The 27,730-nt window shown below is 40.1% G+C and overlaps 1 protein-coding gene across 2 annotated transcripts in view; it reads left to right on the forward strand.

Annotated features, from left to right (window-relative positions):
* The window catches only part of SBNO1 (strawberry notch homolog 1), a 31,784-nt gene extending 4,054 nt beyond the window's left edge, over window positions 1-27,730 (forward strand). For both annotated transcript variants that reach the window (XM_039560906.1, XM_010398395.4), the window contains exons 2-32: window positions 2,391-2,524; window positions 2,980-3,084; window positions 3,931-4,240; window positions 6,216-6,316; window positions 7,439-7,535; window positions 8,628-8,788; window positions 9,765-9,898; window positions 10,046-10,136; window positions 11,068-11,229; window positions 11,752-11,887; window positions 11,966-12,071; window positions 13,266-13,419; window positions 13,508-13,690; window positions 13,880-13,977; window positions 14,661-14,812; window positions 15,368-15,565; window positions 15,833-16,003; window positions 16,086-16,261; window positions 17,016-17,147; window positions 18,275-18,410; window positions 18,838-18,950; window positions 19,049-19,120; window positions 19,567-19,666; window positions 20,182-20,256; window positions 20,509-20,655; window positions 20,737-20,831; window positions 20,964-21,056; window positions 21,484-21,621; window positions 22,135-22,211; window positions 22,955-23,148; window positions 24,037-27,730. In XM_039560906.1, the coding sequence (XP_039416840.1) occupies window positions 2,393-2,524; window positions 2,980-3,084; window positions 3,931-4,240; window positions 6,216-6,316; window positions 7,439-7,535; window positions 8,628-8,788; window positions 9,765-9,898; window positions 10,046-10,136; window positions 11,068-11,229; window positions 11,752-11,887; window positions 11,966-12,071; window positions 13,266-13,419; window positions 13,508-13,690; window positions 13,880-13,977; window positions 14,661-14,812; window positions 15,368-15,565; window positions 15,833-16,003; window positions 16,086-16,261; window positions 17,016-17,147; window positions 18,275-18,410; window positions 18,838-18,950; window positions 19,049-19,120; window positions 19,567-19,666; window positions 20,182-20,256; window positions 20,509-20,655; window positions 20,737-20,831; window positions 20,964-21,056; window positions 21,484-21,621; window positions 22,135-22,211; window positions 22,955-23,148; window positions 24,037-24,179 (4,182 nt within the window). In that variant the 5' untranslated portion in view covers window positions 2,391-2,392 and the 3' untranslated portion in view covers window positions 24,180-27,730. The remainder of the gene's footprint in view (window positions 1-2,390; window positions 2,525-2,979; window positions 3,085-3,930; window positions 4,241-6,215; window positions 6,317-7,438; window positions 7,536-8,627; window positions 8,789-9,764; window positions 9,899-10,045; window positions 10,137-11,067; window positions 11,230-11,751; window positions 11,888-11,965; window positions 12,072-13,265; window positions 13,420-13,507; window positions 13,691-13,879; window positions 13,978-14,660; window positions 14,813-15,367; window positions 15,566-15,832; window positions 16,004-16,085; window positions 16,262-17,015; window positions 17,148-18,274; window positions 18,411-18,837; window positions 18,951-19,048; window positions 19,121-19,566; window positions 19,667-20,181; window positions 20,257-20,508; window positions 20,656-20,736; window positions 20,832-20,963; window positions 21,057-21,483; window positions 21,622-22,134; window positions 22,212-22,954; window positions 23,149-24,036) is intronic.

Raw genomic sequence — 27,730 nt, forward strand, 5'->3', positions numbered from 1 at the left:
TGAAACTTTTAAGATATCTGAGCCATTGTGTTTTTAAAGGTTAAAAATGTAGAGTTCAGTGTCATTGTGGATAGGCAAAACTGGACTTGAAACATACGCGATGAGTTGTGACACCATGGTAGGGTGGCTGGGGAAGATGTGTTTTTTGTGGTGTTGGTGTGGGTTTTTCTTCTAGCCTTGGTTTTGCTTTGAGTCTCAACTTCATAGAAAGGCCTTTTCTTGTGTCATGAGAGCAGACTAGAAGTTCTTGAGTAACTTTTTTTTTCTCTTAAGTAAAAAGCCCCAAGCTTCTGCCTTTGTGTCTCTATTCAGTACAGTCACTTAACTCTCAGCCAAGTTCTAGTCATATCTTCTTTTAGCGGTGGGGTGATGGTAACTCCATACAGACTAAAGAATGACGTAACTGATGCTTTTTTTCATTGTACATTTAGACATTTTAGTTTTTGTCCTTTGAGCAAAGGTGTTGCCCTGTGTGGAGGGATGCTCATGCCTCTTTTCCAAATGGATACTGTGAAGTTTTGTGATTTCATAGGGTTTTGGAGCTGCTGTTTTGACTGGGTGACCTGTGTTAATTCCCCTTCTGTAGAGAAATTCATCTTCAATAGCTGCTCTCAAGTTCTGAACACCAAAAGTACCGATAAGCAAAAATCTCATCTGCAGACTTAAACCTTCCCCCCGCTCACCTGTTTCTAATTAGTAAACAATGCTGCAAGCTTCTAAGCTTAGCTGTGATGGTCACTGTTAAGGTTTTAGTCTGATGAAAATTAAGGATTTATCCTACTTAATATATATATATAATCCACTTTTTTTTTGAGACAGGAAGCGCAATCTTTTTCTGGAATGAAAGGTGAAACTAAAAGTCAGTTCTTACCATTTTTGTTGACCCATTCAGGGTTCTAGGAGACAGACTAGTGGGTGGTAACATCCTTTAATGATGCTGCCATGTTAATTATATTTGCTAGATGTCTTAATATTTCTTAGTATCTTCTGTACCTCATAGCAACAAACCAGGCCATTCTGCCAATCTATTTGGTCGCCTCAAATCCCTTTAAAAAAGAAGAGTCTGGTTCTGACAAGCAGGTGGTGTTTGATGGGGCTGTGTGTGGTCAGTAGCAGTCCCACCAATTGTTTGTTGTTTTAGTATTGTTTGGGGCATCTTTAAGTCTTTGATGCTTAAAAGTGTATCTTCCCCTTGTCCCAGTACCTTGCATTCACCACTTGTGGTGCCACCATCTCAGTATGAATCCATGACAAAAAATAGCAGGTTTCTCCCTGCTCTTGCACAGACTAAAATTAGGAAGAGTAAGAACTAAGTGCCTGAGGCTTAGCTTATTACAAGAATTACCTGTTCTGCTAAATGTGCTGAGGAATACGTGTGACCAGCCAGCTGGATGTGGCTTAGCTGTGTATGTAGAAGGGATAAGCAAGGGAATGCTGTTTTGCAGTCTTGTGCATGAACATCTAAAATGCCAGCACTTACCTGCTTTAGGGTAGGTGTATGGCTTCATTGGGTTTCGATGTTTTGTTACCAGTGGGTGTTAAGGGGTGTGGACAGTAAGTGAAATTAAGATCTGCTTGAGGTGTATTTTAGACTGTATAAGCAACAGCTCAAGTTCAGTGAAATAATTTAATTTTTATCTTAATGCTAGGGCAGATGGGTTTCCTTCTTAAGCAAGTGAAACATGTTATCTTCTCTCTTCATCTTTAAATATGGAGTATTTGGCTTTTTAATAAGTTTTTATGCTGTCTAGAATAGCTTTTTGAAATTAGTTTTCCTTGTCCTACACATAAAGGAGTCTGTGACCTGATGTTAGTGTCCTATTTAATAAGCAGTTACATACTATAATAGTGGCACGTTTGTTCTCTCCACTATGCAAAACAAAATTTCTCCAGTGAATGAATGTAACCTAATGTAAGGGCAAGCAAGAAATAAAAGCTTTCCTTACAAGCTCTTTATCACTAACTTGTTACAAGATAAAGTAAATGAGTTTTAATTGTGCTTCCCTTGTGCGGTTGCTTCACTGACAAAGATGGATCATTAGCATAACATGGTCTCACCATTTCTGCTCTTGGTATTTCTTGTAATGTTTGAAAATGTAGTGCCTCAAAGACTAGAAAAGGTGTCTTAAGTTTATGGGTATGATAGCATTTTGTGTAGTCAACTATTTAATTCTCTCTGCTTTTAAATGTGGTGGGTATGTTGAAAAGCCTACAAATAAACAAAAGAACCAGAGCAAATAGAGAAAGTGAAACTCTGTGTACAAGAGACTGCACTGTGAGTGCCCTTAAATCCAGGAAAGGGAGTTTTGTGTGGGCAAAAAATAAATCAGAATTAAATGTATTTGTATTTACAGTTTAATTTCTTTTTTTTTTTTTTTTTTTTTTTTTAGAGATGGTGGAGCCAGGACAAGATCTGTTGCTTGCTGCTTTGAGTGAGAGTGGAATCAGTCCAAATGACCTCTTTGATATTGACTCTCCAGACGTGGTTCTTGCAAATCCAGCACCAACTCCAGCTGTTCAGCAGGTTAAAACAAGAACATAGGGGTTTGTTAGAGAGAGCTTGGGTTTGCTGTGATGGTGAGGTTAAAGGGGGTGATGTCCATAGCAAATGGTTGAAGCATGTGGAGTTTTCATAACTTTCTTGCTTCATAGTACTGAGATTGGAAAATGACTTGCTAAGTAATTTTTAACTTGTACACAAAAAAAGCAATCTGAAACACTTGAGGTCAGTACAAACAGAAATATGCTTAATTCTGGACATAACATGGGGACATAATGCCGTGGTATCCATGGAGAACTCTCATGTCATTGGGGTCTAGCTGCTCTACAATAAAATGCATTAAAAGTGTAATAAAATACCGTGTTTAAGCTCCATGATGGCCTTCAGTCTGCCAGATTGTAGCCATTTCAGGCGCAGACTGGGAACAAAAGCCTTAAGGTTTTATTCCTGCTGACTTGTTTGCTTTCTTCGCTCTGCAGTCAGTACCGCTTAGTGCGTTAGAACTGGGCCTGGAGACTGAGGCTGCAGCTGCTGTGAAACAAGAACCAGAGACTGTATCTACTCCAGCCTTATTAAATGTTCGGGTAAGAGCTGGTGCTCCAGGATTTAGATGGGGAGGGGGCTTAACCTGGGCTGGGCACCAGGTGCCCACTAAGCTGCTTTATCACTCCCCCACCTCAGTTGCACAAAGGCTAAAAAACGATGGTGAAAGGCTCCTGGGTTGAGATAAGGACAAGGGAGATCAGTAATTTGTCATGGGCAAACCAGACTCAACTTGAGGAAATTAATTCATTGCCAGTTAACAATGGAGTAGGAAAATGAGAAATAAGAACAAATCTAAAAATACCTTCTCCCCACTCCTTCTTTTGTCCTGGGCTCAACTTCACTCCTGCCATCCATGGGCTGTGGGGGAGTCCCTGCTCCAGCACCTGGAGCACCTCCTCCCCTTCCTTCACTGACCTTGCTGTCTTCAGAGTTTTCTCACATATTCTCACCTCTCCCTCCCAGCTGCTGATTGTGCAACAGTTTTTGCATCTGCACTGCCAGTGTCACTGACTGGCTGGGCCTTGGCCAGCAGTGGGTGTCTGTCTTGCAGCGGGTTGGACTGGCTTTATCAGATATGGGGGAAACTGTAGTGGTCGTATCTTGTACCTGGGCGATGAAATTTTTGTTTTATTTTTTTATTTCCTTTTCCTTACCTTAAAATAAAATCTAAAAATAACCTCCCGAAATATGTACAATGTATTTTTGCTCAGACTGTTGCAGCACAAGATAATTAACTCTGGCATCTTCAGTGTGTTATTTGAAGACATTTCTTATTACGTATCTTCTAAAAACTGACGTATCCTGTGCACTAAATGAAAGGCTAATAAAGTTTGCTCTTTCTTTTTGACCATTTTCTGAAAACTTACCTGCTTCTTTGTTGCCAGCAACCACCATCCACCACAACCTTTGTGCTGAATCAAATAAATCAGCTACCAACTTTGGGGACGACAATAGTGGTGACAAAAACGACGCCTGTCACGACCTCGAGACAGACGATCACTGTAGCAAAGATCATCCAGACCAGCACAACCACTCGGCCCTCGGTGGCAGCACCAGCAGTTCGCAATGCCTTGACCACTGCACCTTCCAAGGACCAGATTCAGCTGAAAGATCTGCTAAAGAACAATAGTCTTAATGAACTCATGAAATTGAAGCCACCTCCTAATATTGCCCAACCAGTAGCAACAGCAGCAAGTGAGTTTTCTCCTTTCTTTGTAATTACAGTATTTTAGACAAATAGTGGAATAACGAAGATCTTAGCACATCATGGATTTTCATTGATTAGTACAATATCATGGTAAAATGAAGTTGTTCAGGAAACCTGATAAATTTCATTCTGTGGTAGTGTTAGAATTTAGGGTGTAGTAGTACAAAAAACCAGACTTACAAAGAAATTAAACTCTTGATTTACTGCATGGAATGAGGAAAACGACAGATTGCAGCTGGAAAATTGGTAAAATTAATTTGTGAATGTTACGGAAGTCTATTAGCTATGTTAGTGGAGTCTCCATCAGTTCCTGTTCTACTCTGTACTTGGAACTACAACAGACTAGTACTTCTTTTTATTTAGCATCTTCGGAACTAGATTTGTAGCTCATGATAAAGTGTTTCTGTGAAGTGTCTCCTCCAAAAGAAAAATCTGTCCCTTTATTTCATTGGAGGCATCAGATCTATTGTTTAAAAACTTAAGTCCTAAAAACTTGCTGTTTATTTTCATGTTACTTCTGAGAAGTTGCATTAACTTAAATGCCACAAGTACTTTTTTCCCGCACTCCCAATCTTTGTTGTGTGATTCCGTAATATTTCCTTATATGTTATTTTTAACCTGTGGTCAACTTAATACAAGGGAAAAGCTGCATGTGTGTGAAACTTTAACTCTTTCGAGTTGTTCTGATTTTAGCATGAGCTTAAGATCAGATTAGTTCAGTTTGAAAATATCTCTCTATTCCTGCTTTTTTTCTGAAAGGTACGCAGGTGTTTTCTGAATTTCTGTTATTGTCATTGTCTCTGAAACAAGCTTTGCTGATTTTAGAGGTGTGGTTGGCATAACCTATTTTTCTGTATGCAGAGGGAGTGCAGTATAGGAGCTGTCTGTTGGCACTGAAACAAAAACCAGAATGTCCCTCCTCATGTCGTTGCTTCTCCTAGGGAGTGGTTGCCAAAACCCAAGTTAGGACATGAACTGAAGTTGGGGCAGGGAGTAAAGGAAGTGAGGAAGAGGAGGGGAGAAAGTGAACAGGGATAAATCAGTCCTATTAAATCAAGTGAAAACTCAGAGAAGCACAGAATAGGTGATACCAACACACAATAACTGGTAGAGTGGCCCAGGTGCAGAAAACAGTTGAATCTGTAGCTGCTGTATAAAGTGAAAAGGAGACCTGCAACTTCTAGAACTGCATTCCTAATCTTATTTGTGTTCCTGTGTCTCTGGATCTTTCCTCATGTTTATTAAAAAAATGGCAAATACTTGTAGCAGAGAGAAGGTCTTGAAAGGAAAATGGTCTTTTCATATAATTCAGGCAGCAGGAGTTCTAGATGGAAAAATATTAAGAAGTTAAATTATGCAATGTCTTGGAGGAAAACATTTATTTGTGCAACTGTCCTAATTGTTTTTAGGGGCAATTATGCTAAGTTTATTACATACATTGACATGATGGAAGCTTGACAGCTGCTTTCAATGTTTTGCATCCATCCTTATGCAAATTATTGTAGTTCTGTACTGAGCCCTATTCCTAGTTGCTTGCAAATGTGACTGAGGACAGGAAGGTTAATAAATGGTCTTCTTAAAGGATCCTGTTACAAACTTCAAACAACTGAGTCCGAAGTGTTGACCTTTTGTTTTACAGAACTAATGGTAGTTTCTCCTAAGGTGGTGAGTGCCACCACACCAGGTAAGTTCATTTCTGTTGAAACGTTGGCCTTTCTGGTTAGTTGTTCATGGACACAGTGGCATTGCATGGGAAGTTCCTTCAGTCAAAGGAGTAACAGGATTTAACTCCTTGCTCAGACTCGTTAATTTGGGCAGGAGTATTGATTGATTGTGTTCTTGAAGCATCAGTGTGCTACTGGATTCTTTAAACTTCTCTTCCAGCTCATTTAATAGAGCAGCATGTTAATCTGAGTTGATGTTTGGAGGGAATTCCTGTAAACCACAGCTTTTCTTTTGCAGCTGACCTAAGCAATGGTGCAGTGAAGAAGGAGGCTTCCACAAAAGAAGTAGCAAGAATATGGATAAATGACATTAAAATGAGAAGTTTTTCACCTACTGTGGTAAGTGGCACAAATGATTCATTTGCCAAACAAATGTGTTGCTGGCCATAAACAGTTGTGACCACTTTCAGGAGTTACTCATACTTGTCTTGTGTGTGGTGGAACTGTCAAGTGCATCTGTTTGTTCAAAAGGTCAGTTGCTCCACTAGATGAAAGTTGGTTAGATGAGTGAAGTTAACAGCTGTGTAGAGCAGACTTGGATAGTAAATGACAATTACAAGAAATTACTGTCCTTAGCAGAACCTGGTGTGGGCCAGGAAGGGTGTGGCTCTGAGTAAAGGTGATAAGCATAGCATTTCCTCTGGGTTAAGACATTTTCTTTTAAAATAACTAGTGATGAGGAAACTAAAAGACTTCCCTCTAGCATGGCTGTCCTTCTGGGCAGTTGAATTGAAGATGTAAATTGAGTATCATTCCATTTCCTAAATGTAATAAAATTACATTCTGATGCTGTAAACACTTGAGTTTTGCATCTTCACTGCTAGCTAGACTCAGGCTGAGGTTTGGGAAGAACTGTGCTCCTCAGTGACTGGCATACCAAAAGGGTTTTTCAGATCACACTTATATTAGACATTAGTAGTTGTGGAAGATGTTTGATTTTTCATCTATGAAGTGCTTTACAAATATGTAAATATTTACATTGATCAGGGTCACAGTAAATGGGTAACTGTCAGGTTTCAGAGGATACTGGGTGGAACTGACTATTTAACTATAAAGTTGTGAAATGATGTCACAAAAGTGAAACTGCAGGAGACTTCAGAGGAGTACTTGAACATGGGGGCTGTTGTGTTTTCAAGGCAATTTTTTTAAAGTCATAGTCTGGTTTTAATATGCTGTAAGAAGAGGTTTGTTTTCAATTCTGCTTATGTGGGTTTGGAGTATTTGATCTGCTTGCAAAGGAGAGGAAGTTTCCCGACTTTGTGTCTTTAGAGGGTTGTTTAGAGTGTGAGAAATCTACACTTGTCTGTAGTTTCCCCAGTGATTTGCTGTTTTGTTCCCTACATGTGTTAAAACATTGAAGTGCAAGTTTGTCCTCATTTCCTTTCTCATGTTAATTTCCACGAGATGGAATATTAGCAATGTGCTGTTTGACTAACACAGGTATTTCTTTCTCTGTTCTAGAAAGTGCCAGCAGTAAAAGAAGAGGAGGAACCCGAGGAAGAAGATGAAGAAGAAATGGGCCATGCAGAGACCTACGCTGAATATATGCCAATAAAATGTATGACCTGATCTTTTGTTACATCAAAAGGCTGAATGCTTTGAGAGTTAGTTTATTTACTCTTTTGTAATTACTAACACAGAAAATAGATACTGTCTGAAGTTAACAGGGCCTGAATGTGTTGTGTGTTTTCCTAGGAAATTTATTTTCTGTAGCACTTAGATTTGGACAATAAGTGGATTTTTAAATAGAAGAGGAATTCTTCAGTGTATCTTTGAGCAGTACTTGTTTCGCAGATATGAATGATGAACCAAGATCAGGCTCTTTTTTTTTTGCCTCTGTTAAGATGCCTCGTGCCTCAGCAGAGGAAATTTCGTAAAGGAATTAAGTGCTCACTGCTACACTTAGGAATCTAGTTTGAGTCTTTTGGTGTGAAATCACCCTAAGCACATTCTTCCTGCATTGTTCCTGGCTGACTACTTAGAAATGGCTCTTAGTTGTTTTTTGAGTGAATCTTTTACTACTGTTAATTGCCATCTCCTCTTTTTTCTCTTTTCTTTTTTGTACCCATTTACAACAAGCTGTTACCTTGTTTCCTAAATACAGTGACTTGCTGTAAAAGCAAGGCAAAAATTTGCAGGGAGTTTGTAGCTAAATGATTAATTTTTATTGTTACTGATGAGATCTGTCAGCAATTAAACCATGTCTGTTCTAAATCCTTTCTCTTCTCATTCTGCTTAAAAATGGCACTATATAAATAGTGCGAAGAATGCTGCTTTTGATTCTGGCATCCTGAGGCTGCTTCTGGCCTTTTGGGCAGACAAGGTTCAGACTGGTTTTTTCTCAAACGAGTCAAGTACACAAATACTTCAATTTTCTGTTAAGTGAGTTTTATCTCTCTTCATAAAAAGAGAGGGAAGGTGGCGAGAAGAGAAAGTTAAGATTGCAGTTATAAATTCAGATTAATGTGTTCCTTCATATGCAGTGCAGTTTAACACTTGACAGATTGTTGCAATGAAACATACTTGTTGAGTTCAGCCTTTGCAATCACAATTGTAATTGTTTGGGTAAATATAATAACTCGTGCTGCAGCAACAGAACTTTGTATTATATTTTCATCTTCTGCCTTCCTTCCCCTTCTTTCTCAACCAGTAAAAATTGGTCTACGTCATCCTGACCCAGTAGTGGAAACCAGCTCGTTATCCAGTGTGACTCCTCCTGATGTGTGGTACCAGACATCAATATCAGAAGAAACGATTGACAGTGGCTGGTTGTCAGCTTTGCAACTCGAAGCAATCACTTACGCAGCCCAGGTATGCCAGACATCAGTGCAGCTTAAAAGCTAACAGAGAATTTAAGAAGAAAAACTGCTATCTGACAAGTGCAGCTATGTCAGTTTTACAGGGAGATAAAATAATAAGAGCTTAAAGGTTTGAGCTTCATTAGAAGATGGCAGGTGAGCTTTAGCTCAGATAAATGTGAGGTAATACACCTAGGAAAACTTCTTCTAAACCACTGCCATGATGCTGATCTCCAACTGTCTTAAAACTCAGAAAGAACATGTTAGTCATTTTTATTTCTCTGAAATAACTTAAGCGCTGCAGTAGCAGCAGGCTGAGAAAGCCAGGCCTGTTCAACATCCTTGGGAAGGGTATATAGAACAGGACTGGATGTTATTTTGCTGCTGGATTAAACTTCAGTGTGCCCACCCCAGATGTGTGTGCAGCGCTCTGCGTGCTGAGGAGGGAGGTAGTGGAGTTAGAGGACAACTAAAATGATCACAGGAGGGAAAAAATTGCCTCCTGAAAAGAGACTGACACAGCTGTGACACATGGGGCTGGAGAGGAGAGAAAGGAATGGGAATGAAATCAGGGTTAAGATAATCAAGAAGTGATAGCACACAAAACCAAGAGCAAAGCAGGACTTGGTGTCACTGACAGGAGATTGGTTTAAAATGGGTAGATTCAGAATACTGCATTCCACAGGCTGTGGATGTCTGGGTCTTGCTGCTACAAAAGGCTCTGCAGGTGGATATCAGTGGGTTAGGAAAAGACACAAAATATTGGACAGATACTTAGAGTAGTTCTGTGAGCTGAGGAGAGAATGGATCACATAATGCAGTTAGGGTGCTCTGCTGTCCCTAAATAAATCCCCTCTTCCTGCTTCCAGGAGTTTGCTTGGATCACTAGTCTCCTCCAATAGGATGTTTCTTATGTTTGCTCTTTTCTGACAATCCCCTGTGATGTGTTCTGGAGAATGGGTACAAGTTTTTTGTTCTTTCTCCTACAGCAACATGAAACATTCCTGCCCAATGGAGACAGAGCTGGATTCTTGATAGGTGATGGTGCTGGTGTAGGAAAAGGAAGGACCATAGCTGGAATAATCTATGAAAATTACTTGTTAGGCAGAAAAAGAGCAGTCTGGTAAGTGTGTCAGGATTTGTTAGAGCAGACACTCTAGTGACTCTATGACTTAAATTCAGGGTCATCTGTCTTCTGACAAATGCTCTAGCAACTGCCTTTTGAGCTTCTGCTGTAACTTACAGAATGTGCTTTGTTTTATATCTTCAGGTTTAGCGTTTCAAATGATCTGAAATACGATGCTGAAAGAGATTTGAGAGATATTGGAGCAAAAAACATATTGGTGCATTCATTAAACAAGGTGTGGAAACTTTTTACTATGTACAGTTGAGGCAGACCTTTAGGTACGCTTGTGTGACGAGTTGTGCATGTTGACTGTTTTAAGAGCAAGAATGTACTAATTTCAATAAATTTGCTGTCTAGGTCTTGTTTGACAGGCCTTAATCTTACAAAGAACCACACAGAGCTTCAAGTTAATCGTGTAAATAGGCCCCTTGTAGGATTAAGTCTTAGCATGTGTGCTTTTTAAAAAAAAATTACACTTCAAGCCACTACTGACACTACTAGTAGAGTATTTTGTAGAAGTTGAAATATCCTTTACATCTTTAAAGCTTTGTAGCATTTGAAGTTTTTTCCTTTCTATCTCTCAGTGCATATTTTATATGTAATGCATTTTATGTGTAATACTTGAATAATAGACTTGCTCAGTGATTTATTAAAGCAGCAGTGGTGTGTGCAGTTATTTTTGGAGACACTGCCTCTGCTCTGGATTAGCTGCTTAAATTGTGAAGTGTGATTACTGGTTGAATTCACTTGACCTTAAAAGTTTGGTTTAAGTTGGTATTTTTGCTTTGTGAATTCTTAATTTCTAAAATAAAGCTTTAGACGTCATCATTTACAGTAGCAGTGGTAAATACACTTGAGGGATACATTGAAACTAAAGTCTGCGTTGTATTTAAATGAAGGAAACCATGTAGCCAAAGAATGTGTCTGCTAAGCTTTTGAAGCCTCAGATTTAGTCTTGCTTAAGTAAATGTTTAAGTAAGGCCCTGTATAACCCCTTAACCACATTGCCATATGCCAGCTGTGCCCTGATCATGGTGTGGGGTTATGGGTGGCTCCAAGTGTTCACACTTTTAAGGTTAAGACCACCAGCATCCCTTAATCATCTGGTGGGTGGGACTGGGGAGGGGTCTCTCTTGAATAATTTCTGTAATTGCTCTTAATTGCAGTTCAAGTATGGGAAGATTTCTTCCAAACATAATGGAAGTGTGAAGAAAGGTGTCATCTTTGCTACCTACTCTTCTCTTATCGGGGAAAGTCAGTCTGGTGGTAAATACAAAACCAGATTAAAGCAGCTTCTTCACTGGTGTGGTGAAGACTTTGATGGAGTTGTATCCTTTTTCTGGAGTTCATTTGCTTATAATCAAATTGCTGTTTAACTTACATCTTTAAAGATTTGCAGCTATTCCCTATTTGTAATGGCAATCAGTTGTGGGCATGCTCTGACATTGGACTTGCAGTTTTACAAACTTTGTGCCATATTACCATTAACTTGTTGCTACACAGCTCTGGCACAAGAGTGAAGCTTCTGTTTTTTTCTATATCAAACCCATAATATTAAACTATTATCCTTAAGAACTAATATCAGTTTACACTGATATTTTTTACAGAGTTATTTAAATATATATTTGGAATATCACCAGCATTTTCAAGAATTCAAGTGTTGGCAATTTTGCTCCTAAATACTTACTATTAAACTTTTTTCAAGGTTTTTAGTTAAAGTGACTAGTGTCTTCTTGAGTTTACAATTTGCACCTGCCACCTGTTGTAAGTAGTAGATTTTCTTGCCTTCTGTTCTAACTCCTCATTTTAAAAATAAGTGGGACAAAGTTTTTTCCTAAATTACGGTTCAGATAGTATTTGATGAGTGTCATAAAGCAAAGAATCTGTGTCCTGTTGGTTCATCAAAACCAACAAAAACAGGTCTGGCTGTATTGGAACTTCAAAATAAACTTCCAAAAGCCAGGGTTGTTTATGCCAGTGCCACAGGTATGTACTGCTGGGTTTGCATTAAATGTCTCTGCATGGTTTTGCTGGCACTGGTACAGACTTGTTTTCTTCTTCTAGGTGCATCTGAGCCAAGAAACATGGCATATATGAACCGTCTTGGAATATGGGGTGAAGGAACTCCATTTAGGGAATTCAGTGACTTTATTCAGGCTGTTGAAAGAAGGTAATATTTCAAACACCTACAGCAAGAATGCTCAGGGTTGTGGCTGACTGTGCTCCCCAGTTCCTTGTCTTCACTGTCTTGTCCTCTGCAAACATGTCCTGTCACGCTAAGAACTCTGCCTTCTAAATCTAGCAGAAATGTAATTTATCATAAGTGGTGAAAAATAAGATGCTTCCCTTGTTCACAGAAAAATTTGAGGGCTTTAAAAGCTTTCTGGGAAAAGAGCCCTCTCAAAAATGTGGGTGTTAGGAAAGCAAAATACTTTGCTGCTCCCCATGAAAACAGCCTGTATTGTACTGAGTATGCTCAGTGTAGCCAATGGCTCACTATTTGTAGAAAGCCTCTGATGTTTATGCATTCATCTTCAGCAATTTAACAGGAGGAAATCTTGTGCTTACTGGTATAAGAACCTCAGTTCAGGGAAATTCTTTGTGCTGTTACAAGGCACTTTGTGTTTCAGAACATACTAATAATACTAAATGTAAGAGGTCAGTAGAAAACGCCGCTGCTGCGTTCTGTGGTGGGTGAGCATCTTGCTTTGCCTACTTAAAAACAATTTCGAACACTTCAGAATGCCACAATAGGGCTTAGGATGCATCTTGTTCACCATCTACATGATGCTTGGTTTTTCTGGACTCTGTGAGTGTAGCCTCACTTCATTACTGAGTACGTATCAAATGAGCAGTAATGAAGTTACAGCCCCAAGCCTGTGAGTAGCAAAGTCACCTGTTTTGCAGGTGACTTCTGTGCTCTCAAGGTGTGTTGCTGTTGCAGAGAACTGAAGTTATTTACTAATTAAATTATTTTCATACCAGCATAAATCTGAATAACTTAAACCAGTTTGTACTATTTAAAATAATCAGCATTTTATAAAGTTAGATTGCAAGAACTAGCTAATATTTGGATCAACTTCATTATCCAGTTACAGTTTGTAAGTTACTGTCTCCTAATGCATCCTAGGTCATTTGGAAACAAAGTAACCGAGTTTTACCTCTTGGGATACACTTTAAATTTACAAGGCAGGGATACACTTTTATGTAAAGACTAAATTTCAAATTATTTCAAAAATATATTCACTTTTGTAAGCTGTTTTTTTCTAAAGTACTTGAGGTTGTGTTTTGAGGCTTTTTTTTTTTTAACAAATCCTTGCTCTTGAAAATTCTAATATGGACTGAACTTGTTCCTTTATTTTAGAGGTGTTGGTGCCATGGAAATAGTTGCTATGGATATGAAGCTGAGAGGAATGTACATAGCCAGACAGTTGAGTTTTTCAGGTGTAACTTTCAAAATCGATGAAGTTCTGCTCTCACAGGAATATGTTAAAATGTACAATAAATCTGTGAAACTGGTAAGAACCCCATTTTAAATTTGCTTTCTCTGTTGAGTTCTGAGAGGTTGAAGTTGGTCGAAACTTGAATGCTCCTTTTCTTGTTCAGTGGGTCAGTGCTCGAGAGAGGTTTCAGCAAGCGGCCGATCTCATCGATGCAGAGCAGCGAATGAAAAAGTCCATGTGGGGTCAGTTCTGGTCAGCTCACCAGAGGTTTTTCAAGTACCTTTGCATAGCCTCTAAGGTGAAGAGGGTGGTGCAGCTGGCTCGGGAAGAAATCAAGAATGGCAAAGTAGGTTGATCAAGACTTATTTTTAAACATTTATTTTAAATGCAATTTTTTTTTTGTGTAATACAAATATTTTCAGCCATAGTAGGAGCATGCTTTTGTACTTAATGGTATTTATTGAGCTGAAATTCAGGCAAAATAATCTTACAGTTCAGTCATAGTGACAGTGTCTGGTATTCATTTGTCCTTCAGTGTGTTGTCATTGGCCTGCAGTCGACAGGAGAAGCAAGAACATTGGAAGCTTTGGAGGAAGGTGGTGGGGAACTGAATGACTTTGTTTCTACAGCAAAGTAAGACTGAATTTTAAAAATATTGTTTACAAAACTAACCTTCATCCAGCTTAGTGTGTGTGTGTAGTTATTTGTCCTTCTGTGTGTCAAATGTGCATCAGTGCACAGAAGGTTGGGAATCCCTTAGTACTGATGTTCTTTACTGAAGATGCCTGTACCTAAAATCTGGCAGCACTGCTCAGGTGAGGCAGGGGTTAGTTCCTAGTTCTCCTGGCATTTCAAACTGATGCTTTCAGGTGTGAACAGCTTGTACTGTTCCACTCAAACTGGGGGGACGGGGAGACCTGCCAAGTGTGTGCTGCATTTATACCAGAGCAAGTTACAGACCATGACTTCCCTCTTTGATCAGATGGACCAGAGCCAATCCTGAGACTGCCTTGCAGAAGATCTTAATAAGTTAACTTAATCTTTTACTTAAATTGAGCAGTAAAAAATGGCAGTAGCAATGCTACTTGTTACCTAGAACAGATTTAACAAGTTATAGCAGTGCTGTAAAATAAATGTCTCCTGCTTTCAAGAAGGTGACAACTACAGTAATGTGGGTGATAATACAGAGAGTGCCCAGCTGCACTCACACAGAGTCATTCTTCAGAGAAGTCAAGGTTTATACAGGTTTATACTTCAAATAAATGCAAATTCTGCTGAGCAACCCCCTTTTTTTTTTTTTTTTTTTTTTTTAACAGAGGAGTATTCCAGTCTCTTATTGAAAAGCACTTTCCAGCTCCTGACAGGAAGAAGCTGTTTAGCTTGTTGGGAATTGACCTGACTGCTCAAAGTAATAACAATTCACCCCGAGACAGCCCTTGCAAGGAGAACAAAATAAAGAAACGAAAAGGTAATGCTTAAGTTGCTACACTAATGCCACAATGAAAATGTCAACTTCAGAGCTGCCTAAGAGTGAACTTTGAGGGGACAAAAAAAAGGAGTATCTGTAGTCATCCATGAGGGAGCATGTATTGATGTATTGCAGGTTTCTTAAGGCTGCTGTTAAAGATTGCCATTAATAGATGCTATATTGCTGCTGAAGCAATATAACCTGTGAATTTTAGTTAATTCTGCTCAAAATTGGGTTGATCTGCTATGGAACCATATCCCAAAATGCCTTCCATGTGTCAGACCAATTCCTGATGTAGTCACTCAAATAGCTTTCTTTGTCTTGAGGCTCAGTGAAGAGAAGCCTAATAGCACCCCCTTCCCAAACTGATGGTCTTGAAAGTAGGTGATCATAAAAAACTTGGGAGAGAGGTCTTGCTTAAAACTTAGATTCTTTTAAATAGTTCTGTTTTCAACAGTTGAATATTTTTCTAGTTTGTATGGTAAAACAGACCTCAAAGTGTGCAGACTACAAGGTTTAAACTAACTTGTTTTTCTTCTGGGATGGTGGGATTAGGTGAAGAAATAAACAGAGAAGCCAAAAAAGCTCGCAAAACAGGTGGCCTTGCAGGAAGCAGCTCTGATGAGAGTGAAAGTGAGTCTGATGCTTCAGACAATGAAGAAAGTGACAATGAGAGCTCCAAATTTTTGAGTTCTGGAGACGATGATGACTTCAACCCATTCAGAGATGAGTCCAGTGAAGATGATGAAGATGGTAAGACAGTCTAAGTGTTTCATCAAGCAAGTAGCCATATGTGCAGAGAGTAAGCAGAAAGTCTTCCCAAACATTTCAGTGAGCCACAAATAAGTGTTTACTAAGCATGTAGTTTAGTTCCAGGGAGACTGCAATTAGTAGTAGAATGTGAAACTTCAATTTGATTTTTGTACACTGGAATTCAGACTTTTGTAAGTCACTTTATGCAATGAGAATTGTTTCAAAGGGAAAGATGGCTGCTTAGTAAATTAAACTTTTTAACTTCAGATCCCTGGTTGATTAGAAAAGAGCATAAAAAAAATAAAGAAAAGAAAAAGAAGAAAAGCATAGACCCAGATTCTATTCAAAGTGCCTTACTAGCCTCTGGTCTGGGATCCAAACGGCCCAGCTGCTTCACTTCCACCGTTGGAACCACCACTTCTAGTACCAACACGTCTGGTAAGAACAGCTTTCTTTGATGTTGATTCATTTCCTAGCAGTTATGCAATAAAATTCTAAATCTCAAAGAGTCTTTCTTAAGTTTCAGCAAACAGTAACACAAACAGCAGCTTTGTAACGAGTCAGGATGCTGTTGAAAGGGCCCAACAAATGAAAAAAGAACTGCTGGATAAACTGGAAAAGCTGGCTGAAGATCTTCCACCTAATACACTGGATGAGCTTATAGATGAACTGGGTGGTCCTGAAAATGTTGCAGAGGTAGGCTGGTGTTCACATGTAGAAAAGAAAGTATGTTTTTAAAAAGGTTGTTTATCAATTTTAGACATTAATCTCAGGGATGGGAGTAGAAGTTACTCTGCTGGATGCCTCTGAATGAATGAGAAACTTGAAAATTGTATTAAAATACAGGGAGGAGCTCTGAGTGGGTGAACTTGTTATTTCTGAGGTTGGATAGTTTCTAGCTGGGTAAATCATACCAGTTACTCTTTTGCTCTGCTCTGGTCTGTTTCTCTGACTGGCTGTACTCAATCTGCAGCTGGTGTGTATTAAACAGGCAGGAGCTTTAGTTCATCCTCCAAGGCAGTGGAGACTAAGAACCTTTATGTGTTAATGAAAAGCCTGATTAATTAATCTCTCAATAACTTCAGAAACATGTCTTTAAGCTACCTGTTTCTATCAAGAAGCAGCATCACTGTGATTTAAAAGACTGTTAAAATCAGTGGCTGCCTAAGCTGGCTCTTTGGTTTATTTTTTTAGTGCTGCTGGTAAATCCCTTAGGAACAATAGCGTAATAAATACAACATCATTTCTACATAGATCTGCACTGTCATGTTCCACATAACAGATACTGGCATCAACCAAAAAGTAACCCACGTTCTCTAATGTAGTTTTGCACTTGGAGTAAATTACTGACTATTTTAATGTGGGTATGTGGATAAATAATATTGCTTGGAGCTTTTGGTGCTGGGGTAGTTTTGGTATTGCCACACTGAGCTTGTGTTCCCTTTCAAAGATGACAGGCCGCAAAGGGAGGGTGGTGAGCAATGATGATGGCAGCATCTCCTACGAGTCAAGGTCTGAACTCGATGTGCCTGTTGAAATCCTGAACATCACAGAAAAGCAGAGGTTCATGGATGGAGATAAGGTAATCCTTGAAGAGATAGACTGTAGAAAAATGTGCCAGATGCCATAGTAACACTAAGCTATTCAACAGTGACTTGCAGGTACTGTTAGTACTAGTTAAGAAGCACTTTCAGTTCACTGCTGAGCGTTTTGTTTTTCAAATCCAGTGTGTTTAAAGGTCAGGCTGTAGTTTGGGTGACCTTGGGAGGCCTGTGCTTGGTGTGCACCCATGTGCCAAATTCAAAGCTGGCACCTTTAAGCTGGTTTTGTAAAACAATATGTGTTTAAAAGGCAGATTTGTGATTCATATCTTTGATTCATTGATCTGGGTCACTGTGCAGATCTCCTTCCAAGAGGAAATAATTAAATTGGGAAATGGGGAATACCACTGTATGAATACTTTCAGTGAGGGGTGAGAGGAAAAGGTGGGGTGTGTTAACCTTAACAATGATCGAGAAGTAACACTGGGGGGAGTGATGGCTTCTGTGCTTAACATTGCACTCTGAAAGAAAATCCTGACCTTAATAAGGGTAGAATTGCAGCTGATAAAAGAAGGGGGTGGGAGGAGGGGAAGCCCTTCCCGGTGCTTCACTTGGGCCGTGCTGCCACAAGAGGGCAAATGGAGCAAATGTCACCGTGTGCAGAACTTGTGTGGTCCGTTGTGACACTTGAGGGTAAAGAGTTGGTTCCTGTAAGTGACTTGTGCACAGTCCAAACATTTACATTCTTTCAAGGCAAATGCATTCAGGCACTGGAATGGCTGGATCCTCTTCCTTGTACAGCATTAGCAGCAATGTTTTGTTTTTTCTGTGGCTTGCTACTGGAGCAAGTCTGGGTCCCTCCCCTTTTGCTTCTGAAGTACAGGTCAGTGTCAGGGAGAGCTGCCCTCTGTGATGGCAAGTCTTTGTTTGCACAGGGAGTTGTTGAAAAGTGAAACAAAATCCCCTTCTTTCACTCAGAAAAATTCATTAGCATTTCTAACTCTGATACAGAAAGCCACACCTTTTCTGCTCTCCCTCTGCCTTGTGAGTAACAGTGAAGCCATTCCAGACCCATGTTTGGTAATAGTTGTAAAATGAGACCTTTTTTTGGAAACTGAAGCTTGGTCTTGGATTTATTGCTAACTAACAGCTCTTTTCTTAATAAAAGAACATCGCCATCATCTCGGAGGCTGCCAGCTCTGGTATCTCACTGCAAGCAGACCGCAGGGCCAAGAACCAGAGGCGGAGGGTTCACATGACCCTGGAGCTGCCCTGGAGTGCGGACAGAGCCATCCAGCAGTTTGGTAAATCACTCACTGTGTGTCCTTCCCCAGCAGACTCGGGAATAACAACTGAACTTAGTGCTAGCTCCTGGAAAATCAGATTGAGTAGGTGACCTCCTAAGGACCCCTCCAGTCTCCTGTACCCATGAACAGGATCAGCTTTATCTGTGGTCATAGCTACTTGTCTTGAAAGCTTTGAAAGAAACCTCGCAAACAAGCCTATGCTGCAGCTTTGGAGTTTTATTCACATATGAAGTGTCTTTATAAAAGTCGCCACAACTTTCAGAGTTGTGTGTGCTGCCTTCTGTTTGCTGTATTACAGCAGAAACTAATTTTTAGCAGGATTAAGTTCTAGCTTTTTTCTTTACTCTTCACAGTTCATATTTTATTAGAAATAGTCAGTGAAGTAGAATTTATCTAACATATGTGCTGCTACTTAATTATCCAGGAAGAACTCATAGATCCAACCAAGTGACTGCTCCAGAGTATGTGTTCCTCATTTCTGAACTGGCAGGAGAGCAAAGATTTGCATCTATAGTTGCAAAAAGACTGGAGAGCTTGGTAAGATGTTTCAAGAGGTCTGATCCTTCTTGAGAAAATGCAAGTTAGATTTATTTGTCTTAAAAGTTGCATTTAATGATACTGGTGTGTCTTAACAGGGAGCCCTCACCCACGGGGACAGACGGGCTACAGAAACTCGAGACCTCAGCAGATTCAATTTTGACAACAAGGTGACAATTCTGTTTCTGTTGGAGAACTCGTGCTGCTGTAGTGCTTATTGCACAAATGACCTGTTGAGGAAGGTTCTTTTCCATCTCTTACCTTTAACTGTCTCACTTTCTGATGGAAGGCCTCTTTCTGTAACCCATAATTCTGTTTGTGAAGCCATGTGAAACACACGTGTGTAAATCACTCTTCTGGTTTTGCAAACAACCAAAGTCTTAAGTAAATGGTGTGTGTCCTTTAAGCCACAATGAAAGATTAATTTGGCAGTGGTAATTAAAAATTAAGACTGAGCTGTTTTCAGTTATAAAATACACTACATGAAGGTAATAATTCACTCTTGCACAGAAAAGCTTTTTATTGTGAATTAAAAATACCTGTTAAACCATGTGTGCCTGGGGCTGAGGAGCCAACACTGGAGGGCATTGATAGAGCAGCTTTTTTTCTTACACAGTATGGCAGAAATGCTTTGGAGATTGTTATGAAATCCATTGTGAACTTGGACTCCCCAATGGTCTCACCTCCTCCTGATTTTCCTGGAGACTTCTTCAAAGGTAAGATGATGCACTGGCTGCAATAGCTACCTTTTGATCCTTCTCCAGTATGTAGAAAATCTAAATGATTGTAGAGCTGTAAAACACTGTTACAATTTAAAATGCTCAGCTGAGACAGATGGGAGTAACACCCAGTGAGAGTCTGTGCACTTTGCTTGAATGTTGAAGTTCATGCATGAAACCAGATCTGTGAACTCTCAGTATAAGAAATGTTCTGTATCTGCTTGGCCAGTGTATTCTAAACAGTTCTTTACCTTCATTTCCCCATTACCTGTTGGAATATCTTGTTCTCATGCATGGTGCCATTGGTGCTTTCCCCTGCCTGTGCTTCCTGGAGGGAGGGAAGGCAAAGCTGTGTCTTGCTTATTGATGGATTAGGTAGAAACTGCAAGTAATGGGAAGTGAGGGGTGTCAGAGGCTTTGGAATCGGATCCTATGGCTAAACAAGCTGTTACTTCATGGGGTTATTTTTAGATGGCAAAGCAGCTATGATTTAACTTCTTTCTCTTTCCTAGATGTTCGTCAGGGATTGATTGGCGTAGGCTTGATAAATGTAGAAGACAGATCTGGAATACTGACGCTCGATAAAGGTATTTGGGCGTTCAGTGTATCTGTAGAATGTCCCTGGGAATATCTTATGTCGTGACAGTGGATTCCCAGCAGCAGAACTCAACTTGTAACTATCTAAAAAGTGACCTTTTTTGTAGAACTTAATGTTTTCTTCATTTCTGGAAGAATGTATTTAAATAGTCTTTGTAAGAGTCTTTGAATGCTGATTGAGGGCTTGTGGTTATCAAACTTAATCTTTGACCTAATACATGTATTTCTTATTCTTTTTTAAGATTACAACAATATAGGGAAATTTCTGAATCGAATTCTTGGTATGGAAGTCCATCAGCAGAATGCTTTGTTCCAGTACTTCTCTGACACATTAAACGCAGTTATTCAAAATGCTAAAAAGAATGGAAGATATGACATGGGCATCTTAGGTGAGTAAATAGTTTCACAGATCAAATCACTTGAACTTCGGTGAGAATAGAGCAACACAATAACTCTGCTTTCCTTTCCAGATTTGGGCTCTGGGGATGAGAAGGTGAGGAAGGCAGATGTTAAGAAGTTTTTAACTCCTGGATATTCTACCTCTGGACATGTAGAGCTGTACACAGTAAGTTAATCCTGTACCATCTCTGTAGGAACTAATAAAACTTGCCAGTAAGTTTTTACAACGTGTTCAGTTCCTATGTAACTGGTTTAAAGTCTGCTCCCACTCAAATACCCCTGCATTGCTCTCTTGTAGATCAGTGTGGAGAGAGGAATGTCTTGGGATGAAGCAACAAAGATCTGGGCAGAACAGACAGGTCCAGATGATGGATTTTATTTATCACTTCAGGTGAGATTCTTCTGTCTCTTGGATTATGTTCAGAGAAGGTTTTGGGGGCTAAACTGAAAAACTTACTGTTCAAAGTAATTACTGTTCAGTTTTGCAAAATACTTTGAGTCTTACATTAAAATTAATTTTGAGAGGTTTTTTTTAGCGCTAAGTATGAAATTCTCCCTTTTACCTCCTCAGGGTATTTTCTGATAGGAATATCAGCCCAAATCAGCAGCTCTTACTTAAACCTGCATGAGGAAATCTTATGGTTTCACTGTGAGGCTAATGTGGATTACTGGGTTCTAGAGGTGTATTATTGTCCTTGGTTGTACTATTACACACTCCTATTACTCTGTAAAGAACACAATATGGAATCACTTAAGCAGATATTTTCATCATGTTTTAATTTAGGAAGTTTTTGGTTTGTCTTTTTTTTTTTTTCCAGATAAGAAATAACAAGAAAACAGCAATTCTAGTAAAAGAAGTGAATCCTAAAAAGAAGCTTTTTTTAATATACAGACCAAATACTGGGAAACAACTCAAACTAGAAACATGTGCAGACCTGAAAAAGAAATATAAGAAGGTAACCATGAAAATTTTGCTTGTTTAACTTAGAAAAGTTTGAAAAGGATTATAAGGGCTTTCTTTTTTTGGTATTTATGTATAATTTTAGCAAGTCAAAAACTAGGCTTCTTTCTCCAGAGCAGAGCTTTTATTTGGGTCTTTTTAAGCGGGTCTACGTGATTTTGGCATTCCTGTATCCATTTCTGAACTTCTTTCTGCATATCAGTTACCTGTGGTATGGTAATAAAAGATGAGGTTCCTTAGGGTCTAGCAAGTGTTGAATTTGCAAGAACTTGAGGAAACTCAGATCAGGTGGATTATTGAAAAAGCTCTGAGGTTCAGCTGTGTTTAAGCATTTTGCTCATCCTTTGAGATGAATAGTTAAAAATTACTGTAATGTAGGATGCTGTACCTCTCTACACCATCATGATGTCTGTGCTCCCTCCTTTCTCATGGTAATGACCAAATTGTTTTTATTCTATGTAAGTTTTGATGTGTTTCAATTTATTCCCACTTCGGATGACTCTTCCAGGTACCTTCTGAGGATGCTCTGCCACACTGGCTGGAGCAGTACAACTCCTCTGCAGACACCTGCACCCACGCCTACTGGTCAGTGTTTGTGCACGTGGTGCTTTAACTTAACTGTTTCACTTGGACTGGTTTATCACTGCTTCTGTTCTTCTGTCACTCCTGTAAAGTCTTGAGTTTCTTGCTTAAGGGAAGTTTTCCCATGACCACTTAAATGACCCAACTTCTGAGTGAAAACATCGAGCTTTGCACTTGCCCTAAAGTCCTAATACAGGAGATGAATGCTAATATATAAATTACACTCAGCTGAAGTACAGTGACTCAGGAGTAGCTTGTGCTTGAAGTGTCTCAATCTGTGCTGGTATTGTAGTCTGATAGTTCAAATGTTATTGGGGGGGAAGTGTTTGGAGATGAGACGATGTCAGAAGCAGCTGTTCTCTGCTGCCTCTTGTGTGTCTGAACTCAGCTGATGGCTGAATTCCTGAGGAACTGCATAACTGGTAGAAGTTTCAGATTAATATTGGAGCTTCTGAAATAACCCTGATCAGATACCAGTGTCCTGTAACATACTCCAGTTCTCAGGTGACCTAAATGATGGTATCTTAGACTCAAAGCTCTGTCTGTGCATTCTGAACATGTGAGCTTAACTAGGCCAAGCCTTCCCAAAGCTTTACCATTACCTGTGGTCAAAGTATCCTTCCCTTAGTGTGTGTGCAGCCCTTGCTTGACTCCGAATGCACATGAAATAACTTCAGGTCTCATTTTTAAGTAAATTAGATACTTCTGTTTGCAGAATGGTTTTGAAAGCTTTTCTCTGTCTGCAGGAGAGGCAATTGCAAGAAGGCAGGCCTGGGGCTGGTCTGTGAGGTGGGGCTCCGCTGCAGAACCTACTACGTCCTGTGTGGCTCCGTGCTGAGCGTGTGGACGAAGGTGGAAGGAGTCCTGGCCTCCGTGAGTGGCACAAATGTGAAAATGCAAATTGTTCGCCTAAGGACAGAAGATGGGCAGAGGATCGTAGGTAGGTGCATGGGCTGCTGCTCTGCTGCACCTTGGAGCAGGGGGTGGCTGTAACTGGTGAGTGGCTCTGTGTTGACAGCCACATGGCTGAGTTTGTGTGAAGATGCTTAAAAGAGAACAGGCTTGTCAGAGGTCTGCTGGGGAGGAGCAGAAGTGCAGGTCTTCAGCAATACAATACAGTGCAAACACTGTTAAGGCAGGTTAAAGAAGGGGGGTTTCTTTTTCAGCCAGGCTTTGGAACACTTAATCTCTTAGTTCTTTGGATTTATTGCAGCAAAAAGTCATACACAGCCTGCTCCAGCCAAGCTACCTTGACATCATAACGGCTCCACTTTTGTCAATGAATAGTAGGCCTTTGAAATAATTGGTTTTATGGGTTTCAAGCTACTGAAAGTGTGTAAAATGACTTGAAGATGATTGTCTCTTCACTAAACCTCATAGTGAAGCCCTCAAAACAGGGACCTCAGAGGCTGAACTCTCCAAATGTTTTTTTAAATGAGGACTTCCTGTGGATGTGCCAGTACCATGGCAGCTTCTCCTCTAGTAACAGTTTTCTGGGATGTTGGAAGTAGGTTTTTGCGTGTTTAAACTTTCATGGTGATGTAATTCTGTGAGACCAGAAAAGCAAAAATAGCCGACTTGTGACAGCAGGTAACATGAGAATAAAGTTTGTTGTCAGGCAAAATGGGAACTTCTTTTTCCCACTTCACTGCCTAAAGGATGGTGAAGGACTGAGGAGCAGGACTTGGGGCTGTGCTGATTAGACCTGACATTGGAAACAGTCATTGTTGAATGTTGCATAAATTAAACGGTGGAATCACCAGCCTGAGGTCTTAATGAACAAACTGTTGCTGTGTTTATGAAACCATTGATGTGTTGCTGTTCTCAGGTTTGATCATTCCTGCAAACTGTGTGTCGCCCCTCGTGAACCTCCTGTCGACGTCCGACCAGTCGCAGCAGCTCGCAGTGCAGCAGCAGCAGATCTGGCAGCAGCACCACCCCCAGAGCATCACCAACCTCAACAACGCATAAGAGGACAAGCTACAGGTGTTGACTTTGGTGTTTGAGGAAAAGGCTGTAAAAGCATATCACTTGCATAAAAATCAGGGACAGATTCCAAAGAAATATAACTTTTTCAGTTCAGTTGTGTGCTCTCAAATACTTTGGGAATAAAGAGATCTAAAAAGGTTGGTAGAACTGAAAGCCAGCAGTTGTTTATGGTGGTGCATCTGTCTTTCCTTATGCTCTCTGTAGTGCTTCCTGTTTGCTTTTACTTTTGGCCTTTTAAGCTACAAACCACAATTTGTTTGAAAATGCTTGAAAATCCCCAAGCAGGCTTTATTTTTATCTTGTCATACAGTGCTCAGGGTTTAACGCAGTGCATCGATGCCATTGCTGTGGGAGATCTCGAATGCATGTATTGAGTATATATATAGAAAAAATATATTGGGTTTTTCTCTTCAATTTGAGTTTATAAAAGCATGAAACCTAGAGGTTGCACATCATGCATTCAGGTTCCTTCCCAGTTTCTGTTTGACAGTGCATGTCTTTGGAAACGGGCATGGACAGGATAAACACACGAGACAGGAATTCAGAGAGAAACACAATCTTAGTTGTACAGCATCGGTTATTGCATTTTTATAGTGTTTATACCCAGGTGTTGCATTTTTTCTGGTTCTCTCCTGGGAGTTATATATTTGAGTCTACAACATGTTCTTTTTGTGATAAACATCTTAAATTAAAATTAGTTCATTTTTAATGTATTAATGGTATTCCTAATGTGTACTGCAAAGATGGCTGGATGCCTGTTTTCCTTAAATTGAAGCATTTCCTTAATCTGAGGTGGTTATGGAAACTTAAGTGCAAATTCACTTCCATCTCGCATACAATCTTATATTTTTTATTTCATTAACGTAATTTAATTTGTCACTTGTAAGATGAAACCTTACTTGAGCTGTAAATTAGAGAATGGGAAACACTTGAGGGTTCCGCTGTATGTGCTGTTTCTGTTACCCAGTAACTTGAATACTGTTTAATATGTTGTAAGACATTGTAGAGTTTATCTGGAGCTGTTAAAAAGAAATTGTAATGTACAAATGTGAATAGTCACTTATCTATAATATGGGTAAGTTTTGTTTTGCCTATAATAGTAGATGTTTATAAGAAAGTGAAGGACAATGTTTGTCATTTCTTGCTTGCACAGGTTGCACTATTGAAAAATTGAGATTGTATAAACCTGTCCAAAAAACTACAAGATAATGATCTTGTAGATGTCAAATAAAAGTTATTGTACTAACACGAAGTGGAGTCTTGTTTAGGCAATCACCATATTCCAAAAATACTAACAAGTTTGTACAATTGGAATTCGACAGGACTTGGCATCTTCCAGGCTGCTCTAACCAGGCTTCTGTCTTGCAGCCCAAATCTCTCGGCTGAACTCACTAATGAGGCAAGAACTAAACTCTGTTTAAACCTCCCTGTCTGTTTAAGGAAGGCTCAGCTGCCAGAGCAGGATTGCTGCAGGTGTGGCACCTCTGAAGCACTCAGTGAGCCACTCAAGGGTCAGAAAGAGCGGGGCTGAAGTGGGTTCCTTAGGGAATTACTGCTCCCGAGGCTCAGTTAACGCTCCCTGTGCCACAGCTCTGTGGTCACCAAGCCCCTGCTTGCCAGGGAAGGAAGTTTGCACGCTTCCCTCAGCTCCCAGCCTGAGCTGGTGGGGAGGGATGACCCCCTGCTCATGCTTGGGACTAACTGGAAATGCAGGTCTGGAACAAATCCCCGTGTCCTGCTGCACCTGTGTAAATAGCAGGAATGCAGGTGGTCGGTGTTGGGGGATCTTCAGTCTGCTGGGAGCAAGGGAAGGGAGCCTGAGTGCTGTCATAGCGCTGGGAGCTGGTGATGCCCTGGCAAACTCTAGAGCGCAGGGTGTGGGGGAGGCTGTTCCTGTGTTCTGTACCCACCAGTGGATGTATTTGGCATCCATTCCAGGAGCAGGGCTGGGATTTTGAGGAGTGTGTTGACAGATGACTACTGCAGCAGGCTGTGTGTGGACTGCCCTGTTTCTGCTGCTTAATTGCTATTTGCTGTAGAAACTTCTGCCATCTGAGATGGTGACATAACATTTTAGGTCTTGATCCTCAGTAAAATAGTTCTGGAAGTGGTAGATTCACAATTAGTGATTTCAAGTTTTTTTTTTTTAAATAATGATTTAAATACACTCAGTTCCTAAGTGCTCTTCTCAGCCTGGTTGTGCTCACTTTCATTGTTGGGATGAGCAAGTCTGATATTCCCTGTACTGATGAGCAAACCACACTATATTGCTTCAACCTTTTAAACTTCCCATGGACTTGTGTCCCCTGGAGGGGGAAAAAAGCTGACAGTACTTCCAAGATCCATAGGAACTGTTCCTGTTCCAGAAATCCATTCCTCTACTTGCTCTTCTTTGCCTGTTCCCTGCTCCTTGCACCATCACTGCCTTGGCTTTGCCATCCAGTTACTAACACAGCTGCAGCCATGGCTCTGGACTGTTGCAACATCTTGAAGGTTAACATCCAAAAAAGAGAACAGCCTTCAAGCTACAGCAACATTTTCTCTCTTGAAAATTCCTAGTCAGTGCTTGGGGTGTGGGTTTTAGTATTTGTTTGCTGCATGAGCTGCTGATAAAACCTGGGGAGAAAAGGAATACAAATAGCTCTGGATGGGGTAAGGAACAGTGAGTGGTGTCCCTTTGCAGCACTGGCTGTGAGACAAACATCCTCCTGGGGAGGGAAAAGAGACCAATTGTCAAGTCATAAATTACCAGGCCAGGCAAGGGTGGTCTCTGTGTTTTCCTGCTTGGAGGGTATTGATCTGCTTTGTACAAACTGAAATACAAAATGCTTTGTACATGTGAAATGGGTATAAAACCTATAAACGGCAGAGGGCTCATGTAAAATGGCAGCACTTCTGTACTGTGGGGGTTTTGGAATTGTGCTGCAGGAGGGGAAGGTACATATTTGAGTTGATTTGGGAATTGAAAACCCAGATTTTGGGTTTTCTTTTCTAACTGTCCCTTGACAGCAACTAAATTATGACTTGTTAACTAGCTTCATAATTAAGATATGTCTGGCATGATAAATGCAATTGTAACCCCTTAACAACCTCCTTGCACAGCAAGTATTCCACTTTTTCCAGTGGCTGTGTGGTTCATTGGGAATACACACCTCTTGTAAGTTCCCCAAAGATGCAAGTTCTCTGTTCCATGTGTAGTATTTTCTTTGTAAATGGAGAAATCTCTGCAACCTGTAAATGCTTGTTCAAGTGAATTATCAAGGGGTTTTGTATTTTTCTTTTGTGTTTGGAATAACTTCACTCGGCTCCCAGCGCAGTCTGTACATATATAGAGCCTGTTTGTATATAGAGGTGTTAAAGGCTACTGAATTATTGAATGTAAATAACTCTCGTTTTTCTCTGTGGTTTTTTTCCTTCATGACCTTCCCAAGATGTATTCCTATTTTCTCAAACTGCCACATGGGCAGCTTATGTGTACTTTGAAATATATATAGAGCATATATAAACCTTCCAGGGTGTGTGTGTACATTGTA

Source organism: Corvus cornix, chromosome 15 (assembly GCF_000738735.6).
Source record: "Corvus cornix cornix isolate S_Up_H32 chromosome 15, ASM73873v5, whole genome shotgun sequence".
In the NCBI taxonomy this organism is placed as follows: domain Eukaryota; kingdom Metazoa; phylum Chordata; class Aves; order Passeriformes; family Corvidae; genus Corvus; species Corvus cornix.